Here is a 14826-nt window from a genome sequence, read left to right on the forward strand (position 1 = left end):
TGATAAAATCCCCAGGTATGAGGTAGGTGTAATAAATTTAACTTCATAATCTGGCAACACAATGTAAAATTGAATTGTTGGAATGTGAAACCCAAGAAGACTAAAATAGATATAGCCCCGGGAGGAATAGGCACACGGGAGCCACCCAGTGTGGGTCGCGGTGTCTACCCTTTGGCAGAGGAACAGATGGGTGACTGACCATCTTTATCTTCTTCCATAAACAGAGCCGCTCTGTTCCACAGTCTGGTATTTCCTGATGGAGGTTGTCACTCATGAGGAAAGAACTCATGAGAGATTGGTGGAGCAATGAAAACTGAAATCTTTTACTTCATAAGAGATGGTTTACTCAGGTCTGAAAATTTGAATAAAATGGAGTTCATGATAAAAATAAAATACTTTACACAACAATAATTAAACTACAATTTTAAGTGTATCTTTTTAAGATACTTTCTCATATTTATATATCAGGCTAAAGCAATATAATAAAACTCATGTTCTGTCTCTGTCTATGACATTATTAGAAGCATTTCAAGCATTTTTCATTTTTTAAGATTATTAGAACATGGTCAGAGAGGATTTTGGAGGAGGCTGTCTGCAGGTTTTCATGGGCATTTTAACAGTCTCACATGACTGTAGCTTTGTCAGTCAATTAGTTAATAGTTCCTTGGTTGGTCAGTCACTTCATTAATCCCACAGTGAAAAGTTACATATTACAGTACAAAAACAAGAGCAGCCTAAAAGACTAATACTGTAAACAGTGACATAAATGAAATAAGACAAATACAAAAAAAAGCTATTATATTGTTAATCTATTGCTTTAGTAATCTTTAAGTGGTCAGCTGAACTAAGTATAAACAGTATAAACAATAATCTGGACTCTTTCTTACAAATATATTTTCAATCACATCAAATAAAGGAACTGCTCTGTAAAATAGTGCATAGTTGCTACCGAGTTGGTAAATAGTGTATACATAAAATGAAATTTGCTACAAAAACGTAATTGTTTATTCTGACTTATATAATTATATACACACAGTTTGTTCAATTTTCTCCACAAAAAAACCAATGTCATAAATCCGATGGTACTTTTTATCTGAATCCCAATCATTTTTAGTTCGTATTTTTTTTTTTAGTATGTTTTTAATGGATATATGAACCTTAAAACTGGTCTATTGCTGTTTCTGTTTAACTTTGTTGGATTGTATGTTGTTGTTGTTGTTGTTGTTATTATTATTATTATTATTATTATAGGTTTTATGAATTGTTATTATTATTATAGGTTTTATGAAAAAAAAATAATGTAGTATGTTTTTAATGAATATGTTTTATATTAACCTTAACACTGGTCTATTGCTGTTTGATATTGCTATTATTATTATTATTATTATTAGTAGTAGTAGTAGTAGGGGAGGGGTGTAGTGAGCTGTGGAGGCGCTAGGGGGCAGGATCTGGAGCTGAGCTGTTTTAGCGGCGCCGCTGCCGCTTATCTTCCTCTCACAGGAAGTGAGTGGCCCTTTCCCGCAGACTCCAACATGGTGAGCAGGTTTCTCTCTCGCGTTCTCTTCACAGTTATCCACAATCATCCGCTTTTCTACGCATTACTGCTCCGTTATAACACCAACATAATGTTTCTACATCTATTATGTACTGGTAAATACACATATTGGTGTCAAGCTTCTGTTCTTTCACTGTTTAAAATGGTTAGTTAAATCTGGGGGCTGTTCGTGCTCCGCCGCTAGCTTAGCTGCTTCCTTAGAAGCGCCACGTTAAAATTCGTGACTAGCTATTGCTTATTTTATTGAACGGTTACTAAAGTTACGAAACTGAGCTCTGTCTGTAAACGAAGTGTTTATAATATGTTAAGAGCTGTTTTCTGGCTGTGCTGTAAAGGCTTCGGTTTTAGTATTTAACGCTATGAAGTTGTTAACTAGCATGCTATCCACTCAGATGGCTGACTAGCTAACTGTATAACATTGTGACGCTGCTCCTATTTGACCGATTCCTTTTTATCGCTGTTGTAAGGAAGCTGGAGCTGTTGCTTAGTAAAACGACACTGAATTGATTGTATCTTTCCTTTAATTCAGGCCAGAGGAGCAAAGAAGCACCTGAAGCGCGTAGCAGCGCCCAACCATTGGATGCTTGATAAGCTGACTGGAGTGTTTGTAAGTAACCTAAGCAATTTAACTTATCAATTACCTGCAGTATCATCATATTAGTGTGTGTTTGAGGTGTTTTATATTTTTGAGGGGGAAAAAACAGACCTGTGACTGATTCTTAAAAGAGGTGGTATTTTCTTTTCCGTTAAAGGCTCCTCGTCCATCCACCGGTCCCCACAAGCTGAGGGAATGTCTGCCCCTCATCATCTTTCTGAGGAACCGGCTAAAGTACGCTCTGACTGGAGATGAGGTCAAGAAGATCTGCATGCAGAGGTACATCAAGGTTGATGGCAAGGTCCGCACCGACATCACCTACCCTACTGGGTTCATGGGTAAGTTGGGGTGTAAATGCTGGGATTCCGTGGGAGTAAATGAATGGAGGTGGAAAGTTGAGTGTCTTTTGCTAAGTGGGTGTCTTATGACAATTCTTAGATGAAATAAGGAATTTAAAGTTTATTTAATGATAGGTAAACCCTCATTTTTTGTGGGAGGGTGAGATTTACCAAACTGTCTACAGTAAATGTACTAGCCAAGACAAGTTGTGCAGCATGTGCAGTGTCTAGTCTTTTAATCCTTGCTGTCAACTTTTCATTGGAAGCCTATCAACAATGTTGATTTAAAAAAAAAAAAAAATGCATTCAAAGTTTTGGGGTGGACTAATTGGTAATTTGTAACTAGAATGCACTACTGTGTTGGAGACAAACGCAAACGAGGCAGCTGATTCAGTCAGTTCACACTTAGCTTGGTCACCACAAGCTACAGACACAAAATGTTACATACGGTTCTGGAAAATATGGACATTCCTCCCAAATTCCAAGTGAAAATATTGGCAAGTTCATATTCATAAATTAAGAGTTCAGAAATCAACATTTGGTGGTTTTTAATCCGCTTTCATGCATCTTGTCTTACACACTGCTTTTAGATAACTTTATGCCACTCCTGATGCAAGCATTCAAGCAGTTCAGTTGATTTGATGGTTTGTGATCATTTGTATTCCTCTTGATTATTTCAAAGATTAATAATTTAAGTGGTCTCTATTTTATTTTTCCTAGAGCTGTATATTCTCACTATCAGCCCATTTCACATTTAATAGATATCAAGTCCTGTAAAGTGCTATTTAATTTCCACACTAACGTGTTTCTATAGTTTTAAAGCAACACTAACTACTACCATTAGCCACATGACATCTTAGTCAATTGTCTGATTAGTTTGTAAAAGCAAAATAGTAGTATGGATAAATTGGAATTAGTGTTCCAAGTTTAATAAATGTGAGCACCTATGTCCTGCATGTGCTATTGGTGGTATGGCAAATTATTTCATTATATGGTATGTGGTAGTGTGAATGAGGCACATTTGACTTAATATTTACTATGGGCAAAGAAAGATGGACAGCACTAAGGGATGTTTTCATTAACAGGATAGAGGGGTAGCAGACCCTATATATTTAGACTTTATTTTTTATCTAGTAAAATTAAATTGCGAGTTTAAAGAATAATTTAAATATCTGGGCGAGGCCACAGGCTTCCCTGTATGCATTGTGATCAAAGTGCTGATGTGTTTAATATTGAATAGCTTTTGTTGTGCTGCCAAATGTGCTGGTGTTTTTTAAACAATCCATAGAGTTGCTCTGCTGACAGCTTTTTTATTTAATTTGATCCGGTAAGAGATTTCAGTATGGTTGTTGAACTGCAGGAACGGACCAGTGTATGGGTTTTAGCTTTGTAGCTCTGTTGGAGCAATAATAACTATTAGATTTTTTTTCTTTGTACTAATATACACACTGTTAATTCCACTACAGGGTCTTTTTTGATTGCTTAGTTGAGAATGATAAGATTGAGTGTTTAGGACTGTCACAGAGTGATGGTTGAATTTGACAGTACAGTTTAACAGATGGACTGGCTGTTTAAATATCTTTCCTCTAAGCAGCTTGCTCATGGTCAGGGCACACTTGTGGAGTCATTCTGATTCTCCCAGTGTGAGTTCAGAAGGTATTGCCAAGAGGATATTAAATCTGCTATGTTTCATTGACATGGCCTGGTGATGCTGCAAGGTGTGAGGCAAAGTCTTATGAAAGGCATACTAGGAGGTTGAGCTGTAACAGCACCTGTTGCATAAATGGACTCAGTTTTTGATTAAAGGTGTTCTGTTTCAGATGTGGTCAGCATTGAGAAGACTGGGGAGAACTTCCGGATGGTCTACGACATGAAGGGTCGCTTCACTGTCCATCGCATCACCAATGAGGAGGCCAAGGTAAGCTGCTGCTTTCACCGTGCTCTCACAAGACCCACCTACGTAGTTTTAGATATGAGATTATAAATATTGAAATGTGTGATTAAGTTTTTTTGTTCTCATTATACCTACAGTACAAGTTGTGCAAGGTCAGGAAAATCCTCATTGGCACCAAGGGAATCCCTCACCTGGTGACCCATGATGCCCGCACCATCCGCTACCCTGACCCAATGATCAAGGCCAATGACACAATCCGCATTGATCTGGAGACTGGCAAGATCACAGACTTTGTGAAGTTTGACACAGGTCAGTACAGCTAATGTTTATGTATGTATTAAGGCTTGTTTAGCCTGTTATTGCTTATGTGCCTTGGGCTAACTGCTGACATTAGCTTACTGTGCCAGCCTCTTTAGATTATTTATCCATATTTGAACTGATGAATGTTTCATTGTATTACATAACTTTAATATTTCTCTCCTTCTGTACACAGGTAACATTTGCATGGTAACAGGAGGTGCTAACTTGGGGCGTATTGGTGTGATCGTCAACAGAGAGAGGCACCCCGGCTCCTTTGATGTAGTGCACGTTAAGGACACCACTGGCAACAGCTTCGCCACCAGGCTTTCCAACATCTTTGTCATTGGCAAGGTAAGCTTAGGTGTATCACAATGATTGGGATTTTCTTTCCTAACCCCTCTCCCTTCCTCTTTTTGTTGCATACTACTTGTGCAGTTGAATTGAGTTTTTAATGGTGCAGACTGCAATGCGGTTTATTTTAGGGGTAACGCACTTTTTAATTATTATTATAATTTTTTTTTTATAAAACTGGCCATCCCTAGAAACGGATGCCATTTATTGCCAATATACATGATGGCCCTGATCTTGTAGCGCGCGCAAAAAAGGTGTGTGTTCAGTAGAATTGTGAAATCACATTAAATACTGAACATCACACACTTGAAAATCAACATCTAACAGCTCATCACACAAGAAACTTTTGTAAAACAGCTGTATAAATTAAAGTTTTCTTTTTTTTTTTTTTTAAACATCTACCCTATCGAGCATATTGCAACAGCTGTTTTCAGTGGCTTAAAATGCAGATCTCCTTTGCCCTAGTTTGACAAGTTTTAGCTTTCTTTTTTTGAACCAAGGTTTTCTCAGTTCTGCTGTGAACGCTCTTTAGACAGCCTTGTTGTTAGACTGTGGTTTTGCAAGTTTATACTTCCCCTCGTAGCTGAAGAATCTTAAACATGGATAGTTTAGTGGTTTTGATTTTAAATATAAAATAATTCCTGGTCTTGCGTTTTTATTGTATTTTTAAAACAAACACTGAAGTCTATAAGGCATACAGTGAAGAACTAACCTATATCCCTGTCACTGTCAGGACTGTGGAGTATAATTTACTGTTTCTCTCACCACTGTGAATTTTGATTTATTTGAGATCTTCTGCTCATGCTTGCTTTTTCTTTCTTAACCAGGGCAACAAGCCATGGATCTCCATCCCTCGTGGAAAGGGTATCCGCCTGACCATTGCCGAGGAGAGAGACAAGAGACTGGCTGCCAAGCAGAGCAGCAACTAAGTCCATTTCGGACTGGCTCCCATCCTTTTGAATTTAAAATAAAAAAATTGACCACAATAATTGAGTCTTTGTTTTTAATGCATGTTGATTTCAGTGTTTATGCTAAAAATTAGAGTGACTGGTAAGATGCTTACATTGGAATAATTTGTAGTGAAATGGTGGCCCTGTATTTAAATTAAACTTCGAGCATAAATATGATTCAGATCCTACAATGTTTCAGGACTGGTTTATTAATTTAACTGAAAGTAATGGAGTCCTGAATATATTGGGTTCAGTTTAAAAATTATTTAAGAGAATCTGATTCTATAATCAGATGGATAATCAGAATTGCTGTCTTGCCATGGTTTAGATAAAAAAAAAAGTAAAGTACAATTGTTCTAGACCGGCAGCAAATTAATTTAGTTTGTATTGGCACAGCCACATTTTATGCTCCTTTAAAAAAAAGTTTTAAGCACATGTTTGCTTAGTATTTATTGTATTAAGAGCCTCACAGCTGGTAAACTGTATCCTAGATAGATGGTATGGATGTTTTTTGCCCACAATTACCTTTATGGGTTAACTGAAAATAAGGGATTGTACATTATTTTGCTAACGTGCAATGGAATGTTGCATAAACCTGCTATTGACACAACACTAATTTGTTTATTTACATGGCATATTGTCAGCTTCCCAGACAATGCATTTTGTTTTCTTTAGCTATAATCCCTAGCTGAAGAACCAACACTAGTTTAATACAATTTCAGTGATTGCATTGTATCTTTAGGATAGGAGATTTAATAATGTTTAGTGACTATGTGGATGTCCATTACTGGAGTACAGGAATGCTTCTCTGACCATGAGGGTGCCACTGGTAACCAGTCATCCTCCTGGTTCTAATACTAACATGCTCACACTTTGGCAAAGGGGGATGTTTTTAGACAGTAAGGCGTGTCTGAAAGCAAGCATGTGAGATGATGTAGTTTATGGCCATCTGGAACTAATAATATGGTACGTTTTACGAGCCATGAAAGCTGGACTTGAAGGCATACCCTACTCTTGTTTTTCAATTGATTATCTATTAGTGCAGTTTGTTACCAAATGCTAAATGCCTCATTTGAGATTTCACTGTTTTATGTTAACTGTCTTTAGCAAAAAAGCCAATTCTGATAGACAATCTTCCAAAATCAAACACACAAAAATCATGTTTTCACCTGGTCAATTTAATGTGTCTCAAGAATTATAATCAGAATTACATTTGGATAAAACAAAACCTCATACAAATGTAAGTGTGAACACAGGTGTATAAAACAGATACAATCCTATTGCTCTGACCACTTTAGGAGGTGATCAGAGACATTTGAAAAAAAATTATAGCAGTGTTAATGCACCCATTGCTGCAAGATGCAATTAACAACCATAACACCAGTATTAATGGCTGTGCAATTAACACATTTTCATATTCAAATTTTCAAAGCAATCAGATTTTACTCTAACCGAAGAGGCATTTGAACAAGAGTAGTGACCACCGCATGAAGTGAGCAGGTATAAAAACACCCATAACTGACATTGCACGCCCCCACTAAAATTGATTGGCTGACTCACAGACTCTTTGTAGAGAACAGGCCAATCAGAATCAGTGTCTGTGTCACCTGCATGTGCATTTGTGCTCACTCTTGGCCACTCGTTCTAGATTCCGGGAGATTTTATCTGACTTGTGGGCATCAGGGAGCCGTTATTGATATACGGTAGACTCCCGCAACTTTCAGGAGACTTGAGAAGTCTGGGATTGTATTTTTATGATTGTGTCATAGATTGAGAGAGAAGTGTGTACACTGCTATAACGTGGCTCAAATGCGTCTCAAGACACTACCAAAGGGATTTGAGTGATCTGATTTGTATCTGTTTTGAATGTGTCTTGTGTGCATTTACACTTGGTTTGGCTGATATAATATGCAGATATAATCCTGATACTTAAGATTCATTAAGTGAGTCAAAACACCCATATCAGGGGACAACATAGTTGCAGTGAGATGCAGCAAAGTTGGGAACAGTTTGGTTTCAATGGTGCAGATTAACTCCAATAAAGTCTAATATCAAGTGCTTTCTAATGGAGCACCATAACACACATAAGCCAGGACTAACTTAATATGTTTCAAAGGAACGGGCCTATAGTAGTTATATCAGGGAAGGAATACCTGCATGTGTTTGTGTTCTACTTTGCTACAGCTCATCTCCAGAAGGCCATATGGGTCCTGCTGGGTTTCAGCCTGTCTCTCCTGCAGCCTTTGGCCTGCTGGTCCACAGCTCCGCAGCATGGCTTAGCTCAGCCTTCTCCAACACACACTGCTGGGGCTTGGGGCCAGAATAAAACACTGACACACACGCACACACACACTTACATACCTATCCTAGAGCTTAATGTCCTTGACTTTAATATACACCATGTACTGACTGTATGTCTGCTTTTGGTTTATCATCCAAATGGGCTGATGGGATGGGTTTCTGCAGCACAGTGGTATTTTACTCAGGGGATCCAGTGTTTCTAACTGTGTAAACATTAGTTGTGATGGATGTGCATGTGATATAAGGAGAAAATGGGCCTGAAATGCTTTTTTATCTATAACATTTTAATGTTTTGTCCTTCATGAATGCACGAAGAACCGTGATACGTACCTGTGTTTTGTGCATTGGAGCCCTTTGAAAGTGAAACATGAAGCTTGCCAGACTCCGGCACTGTTTCTGCCTCTCTTTACATCCCTCCCTGTGCAAAAGAGAAGTAAAAAAAAAAAAAAAAACGCATCACTTTGATCTGATTACACAAGAGCTCTTTGGCTTCAGAATCATATTTGGCAGATAGGCGCAAGCACAGGAACAGAAAGAGAGTGAAGAAGAAAAAAAATAAAAGGTTGGGGGACCAGATGAGAAGAAATGTTTCAATGAAAAGATGGGGGAGGAGGAAGAGGAGAAGGAGGAGGAGGGTTGATCCGAAGGAAGGAAAGGTCCTCCAGGAGCCTTTCTACTTGTACGTTTTGGGCTGTGTGTAAGCGGGGTGGGGCTGGGGGACCTGGAACAATGCAGACAGTCATGGTTCCAGTGCAGCCAGGCAAGGCCTCCAGATGTTTCCAATCAGTTTCCCTGCTTGCGACTTCTTGCACAAAGCCATGAACGATGATGCATGGACGGTTGACAAGAACAGTGTACATGGATGACGTACGTGCACCTTCTCTACCTTCTCGGACTTCTCTGATTCTAGTGTGCTGTGAGCCTGGATGAACAAAACATCTAGGTGAGCCAAGTTCTGCTCTAGGGTGGGGGTGTATATACACACACACACATACACACACACATGCTCGCTCACTCTTACACACCAGATGTGGACTTTGGGAGTGGTGAACATGTTGAGGAAGATTTTTTTTTTCATTGCTGAACCTGGCTGCGTTTTCCCGATGTTGGATTTTTTTTTTTTTTTTGCTTCACAGTCTCCAAGTGCAGCTGTTAAAACTCATCGCTCCCAAACTCGGACATGAGCTGGAGGCCAAACCTTGCGCTCGCAGTCCCCTGACCTTCAGTCTGAATTATTGAGCTGTCAGCAGAGACCGCAGTTCTGGGAACCTGCTTCATTTTCATAACTGGATTTGTTCATCTGAAAGAAGAATGTTGTGTGTTGCAGAGATAGAGACTAGAGTAGCATAGTGGTAGGGTAACATCATTGCTCCCCCTGTGGCAGACATAGGTTCAATTCCCTGACTGGACAAGCAGTGGACTAAGTCCCCAAACTCTACATTATACTGCCTACCTGTGTAACATCCCAGATAACATGCCTAACTAGAAACTACAAAGTTTTGTCCACAGTTTTCATGTCAGCCCATGTATGGATGCCAGTGATGTGACCAGGAGGGGTTAAATATGGCTCCCATCTGGGTTGTAGTTTGCTGCACATGGAGCCTAGATGGTTCATATGAGAATAAGGTTGGCTATAATGATGGGCCCTATTTGAAGCCCAACTAATTCTCAGTAACAACACATGTACAAACCTGCAATCATTCAAATGTAAGCCTCTCTGAACAAGAACCCTATCCAAATGCCATAAATGTGAATGTACTCACAAAAGACTCCTGATTTTATAGTCCAAAGACTAACAATCAGAACATCTGTCTAAGGGAAATAAAATACACAACCATATAAGCCCAGCTTTTGATTGTGATCAGATGTGGGTGCTGGCTAGGTACATTTCCTTGCTATGGACATGACCTCAGTCATTTGCTGACCTTAATACTGCCCTTTGTGTTTGCTTGCATGTTTTCAGTCTTTATGCAGTTGTGTAATGGCCATTGCATTAGTAACAGCCCCTCTATTCACAGAGACCCAAATGCAAATTGTGAAGATGTGCATTTAAAAATATGCTACAAACATTTCACAGGGCTGGCTTTTTCCACCAAGCTGCTGTAATAAAATAGAGGTACCGTTTTCATTAGTTTGGCTAATGCAGATATAATAAAGATTACAGTGTAAGAGTGGTATAATGAGTTTGTCAAGCTTGTGTTTGTCTTGGTAGGTACAAAAAATCATGAAGCTGAGACTTGCTCCTTTTTCGCAGAAGTAAGCTGTTCCACTTTAAATTGCCTTAAAGTCATGGTGCACCTCTTATGTTACTTATGTCCGGATCTTGTGAACCATGGTCCGGTTCTCCTGCAGTGTGAAAGCGCTTTTCTGTATGGTTCGAACTTTCAGACCAATTACAGGAAGCTGAGCAGGCGTTCCTTAACAACGGCAGCAGAAGAAGAAAAATAACCTACTACTGCTGACTGAAGCCTGCGGGAAGGCGGAGTTGGACGTCCAGCGCGTCCCCTTTGTCCACGACACGCCTTGTCAGTCTCGCAAGCTTGTAGTGTATACACAGTATTTAAGCCGGACGACGCGGCACATTATATTTAAAGTCCGCTACTAGCCCTGTACATTGTTTACTTCCGTTCATAGGCGGAGCTAAGACATAATGCAAAGTGGGCTGAACTTGGGCGGAACAAAGTGGGCGGGACTTGGGGCATGACGCTAACAAAGTGGGCGGAGCTGGACGCACTGGACGTCCAACTCCGCCTTCTTGCAGGCTGCAGTAAGTACCCTCTCAAAATAACCGTAAAAGCAGGAAAAATGAGGCGTGGATTCAATTGCTTCAGGACAAGCACGTTTGTTTGGCGAATTTGAACTAACCTAGGGTACTGTGCCTGAAGTTGCTGCTGCTGGTATAAAAACCACAATAGCAGCACTACTATGGAGACGAAATGAATCTGTTCATTCATCTTATCCTTATTCTGGAAAGGCTTCCCGCCGAATGAACCACCCGCTGAATTGTCAACACGCCAACACCAGACGCATGTCCTTCTAAAACCAATCAGTGTCAAGGTAAGGAAAACGCATCGATACGTAAGTGATGATTAAAGGATGTAGGAGTATCACACAAAGGTCTTTGGTGCGCTTCCTAAACTGCAGTGTGAAAACAAAAATAAGCGGACCAAATATATACAATGTAGCAAACACATGAACCTTGGTTCGGACCACGGTAACTAGTTAGGTAACTAAAGGTGGCTGTAAGCCCAGAGCTAATGATAGCCAGCTAGCTTGTTAGATAGTGCACAAAGCAGGAGGTAAACTTTTGAAGAAAATGCTTTTAAACACACACACAAACACACACACGCACACACTGCGGCTACTTTCACCCAAGCCTACCATATATTGTAGAGAGAGCAATGAATGCAATGCTAACTTAGCTAATTTAGCTAGTGTTAGGTTTGTTAGCTAGATCTTTGCATGCTCTCAGCATGTTTATTATGTCATTAGCTATAGTGAAGGTAAAGTGAAGGCAAAATGTAAGGAACTTTACACATATCTTAAAGTTCCTGCGAAACTGTACTGTTTTTTGTGATAAGTCCCAGCACACAGTTTTTAAGGGTATGCTTTTAGACTTTATCTAAAGTGATGCTGCTGCAGGGCAGGGGTCTCTGATAGCTCCCTATAAATACAGCTATGGAAAAAAATAAGAGACCACTTCAGTTTCTGAATTAGATTATCTGATTTTGCTATTTATAGATATTTGTTTAATTAAAATGATCATTGTTGTTTAATTCTACAAAAGATTGACAACATTTCTCTCAAATTCCAAATAATAATATTCTCGTTTAGAGCATTTACTTTGCAGGAAATGAGAAATGGCTGAAATAACAAAAAAGATGCAGAGCTTTTAGACCCCATATAATGCAGAGAAATCAAGTTCATATTCATAAAGTTTTAAGAGTTCAGAAATCAATATTTGGTGGAATAACCCTGTTTTATCGCAGTTTTCATGCATCTTGACATGTTCTCCTCCACCAGTCTTACACACTGTTTTTGGATAACTTTATGCCACTCCTGGTGCAAAAAAAAAATCAAGCAGTTTAGCTTGGTTTGGTGGCTTGTAATCTTTTATCTTCCTCTTGATTATATTATATAGAGGTTTTCAAATAGGTAAAATTAATTTTAAGTGGTCTTAAATGTTTTTCCAGAGGTTCATACATTTATGTATCTCTCTCCAGTAGATCAGCCCAGCTCCGCCCAGTGGACGCTCAGAGACACTGCACCCAAACTGCCTCCACTTCAGACGCGCCTCTCCAACGGCAGAGAGAGAGTGTAAGAGAGAGGGAGAGAGATAGTTAGTTAGTTCTCCGCGAGGAAAAACACCAGCCGGAGTTCTCTGAGCCGGGGAGAGAAGGAGAGAGGGAGAGAGCAGGGGGGAGAGAGAAGAAGAGGACATGCCGTTTTGTAAGCGCGCCATAGCGCCTAAAGATGTGTGTAAAAGTGCGGCGGCGCGAGCTCGGGGCGCGATCTTCTCGGACCTGGTGGACGTGTGCGGCTTTACCCTGTGCTCCGTGCTCCGGCAGCTCGCGGACCTGTCCCGGCTCTCGGTCAGCATCCTGGAGGAGCTGGAGGGCGAGCTCGCCTCCGTGTGTCATCGCTCCGGGACGCTGGAGAGTAAAGTTCTCAGCCTGCAGAGACACATCTCCGCGCTGGCCAGCAAACCCCCTCTGAAAAGTAAGAGCTCTGCTCACTCTGTACTGCGCTGGGTCAAGTTCAGCACCAGGGCTGGACTGTCTCTTAGAAACTGTTGGGGTGGAAGTGGATGATTAGTTGGTTGGTTGGTTGATTGGTTGACAGTTCAGCTTGTTTAATTCTATGAAGAACATCCCTGGGAAAAAAATAAGAGACCACTTGTTTAGAAATGATGAGTTTCTTTGATTTTACCTAATTGAAAACCTCTGGAATGTAACCAAGAGGAAGGTGGATGATCACAAGCCATCAAACCAAAGCAGTGGCATAAAGTTATCCAAAAGCAGTGTGTAAGATTGGTGGAGGAGAACATGATGCCAAGATGCATGAAAACTGTGATTAAAAAACAGGGTTATTCCACCAAATATTGATTTCTGAACTCTTAAAACTTTATGAATATGAACTTGTTTTCTTTGCATTATTTGAGGTCTGAAAGCTCTGCATCTTTTTTGTTATTTCAGCCATTTCTCATTTTTTGCAATTAAATGCTCTAAATCACAATATTTTTATTTGGAATTTTGGGAGAAATTTTGTCCGTAGCTTATAGAATAAAACAATGTTCAATGTTCATTTTACTCAAACATATACCTATAAATAGCAAAATCAGAGAAACTGAGTTAAAAACTGAAGTGGTCTCTTCATTTTTTCCATAGCTGTATTTACATAAATAATCTACATAAATACCCTCCCTTTTCTCTCTGCAAAAGTTTATAAGGGGTGGAAAGTCGAGGGAGGGGGTGGTCAGGTGTTCAGGTCCAGTCCATGTGATTGGACTCACTTTATACAACTATTTCCAGTATTTCAGTTATCAGATTATGATGCTTTACTAATGCATTATTTCAGACAGAGCAAAAGACAACACAGTGATACTGTAATATAACCACAATAATGCAGGTCTCATATAGCCTGCAATTGCCCTCTCACTCTATGTGCATCTTAAGCTAATGTTTGGGGGCGTGTTTATTGTTCTCTCACTTTATGCATGTGAACCTTTTGGGGGCGGGGTTTAGGATATAGAGTGTACTTTACAAAACTCTTACAGAAATAAAGAAGTTTTTAGTAGGAATCTAAGTAAAATGTAACGGTGTAATGGTGGGCTGATGGTAATGTTATATATATATATATATATATATATATATATATATATATATATATATATATATATATATATATATATATATATATATATATATATATATATATATTATAGAGAGGGCTTAAGGACAAATGTACAAGCTTTGCCTTTATTGGCTGTACTACATTATCAGTGAAAGTCTGTCGATCTCATATAGCCTGTATAGGTCTATTCTCCTCTCACACTATGCATGTTAAAGTGATGCATTGGGTGGGGTTCAGGTTATTGGGTCTAGGTAATAGGGGTCATTTTTCAAAACTCAGTGTAATCCAGTCTAAGAGTATACAAATAATGTAATTTTTAGTAGGAACCTAAGTGAAAGAACTGAAGATACACTACTACTGAAATGTTCAAAGTGTTTTTTTGTACATAACTTCTGATCCCAGTGCATGAATGTTTATAAAACTGGGACTTACAAAAACAATTATATACAGTGCAGATAAAATAAGATGTATGAATCTAAATGTCTTATTGATACAAACAATTATTTGTTTTGTGCTGATGCAGACAACAAGCCTTTTTCTTTAAAATCCTGTTACTTTGCAACCGAATGAAATAGTATATCATCATGTATGGCTTAAGAAAAAAAACAAAAATACTCTGCTATAATTTATTGCGTAATGTTACCAGCAAGAGCAGTTTTTACCAGTAAAATACAAGAACCTGGTATTTC

General features: G+C 39.2%; 2 protein-coding genes across 3 annotated transcripts in view; both read left to right on the top strand.

Moving 5' to 3' along the window:
* The first annotated feature begins 1440 nt into the window (after positions 1-1440).
* rps4x (ribosomal protein S4 X-linked) lies at positions 1441-6022 on the top strand. The gene is made up of 7 exons (XM_007242015.4): positions 1441-1535; positions 2085-2162; positions 2308-2488; positions 4309-4406; positions 4520-4691; positions 4876-5033; positions 5861-6022. The coding sequence occupies exons 1-7, from the start codon at positions 1533-1535 to the stop codon at positions 5960-5962; spliced, it is 792 nt and encodes a 263-aa protein (XP_007242077.1). The 5' UTR covers positions 1441-1532; the 3' UTR covers positions 5963-6022.
* Positions 6023-12600: 6578 nt separating this feature from the next.
* Positions 12601-14826, top strand: part of nhsl2 (NHS-like 2) — a 155536-nt gene continuing 153310 nt past the window's right edge. The window contains exon 1 of one of the 2 annotated variants that reach the window (XM_022678455.2): positions 12601-13003. In XM_022678455.2, coding sequence (XP_022534176.1) covers positions 12724-13003 — 280 coding nt within the window. In that variant the 5' untranslated portion in view covers positions 12601-12723. The remainder of the gene's footprint in view (positions 13004-14826) is intronic. The other variant, XM_022678457.2, reaches the window with a different exon arrangement.

This window comes from Astyanax mexicanus, chromosome 8 (genome assembly GCF_023375975.1).
Source record: "Astyanax mexicanus isolate ESR-SI-001 chromosome 8, AstMex3_surface, whole genome shotgun sequence".
Lineage (NCBI taxonomy): Eukaryota > Metazoa > Chordata > Actinopteri > Characiformes > Acestrorhamphidae > Astyanax > Astyanax mexicanus.

Bases quoted from the DNA above. Each gene is read 5' to 3' on its own strand.
- rps4x (XM_007242015.4), top strand. The intron at 2,163-2,307 runs GTAAGTAACCTA...TTTCCGTTAAAG, and splicing joins ATAAGCTGACTGGAGTGTTT to GCTCCTCGTCCATCCACCGG. The intron at 4,692-4,875 runs GTCAGTACAGCT...TTCTGTACACAG, and splicing joins CTTTGTGAAGTTTGACACAG to GTAACATTTGCATGGTAACA.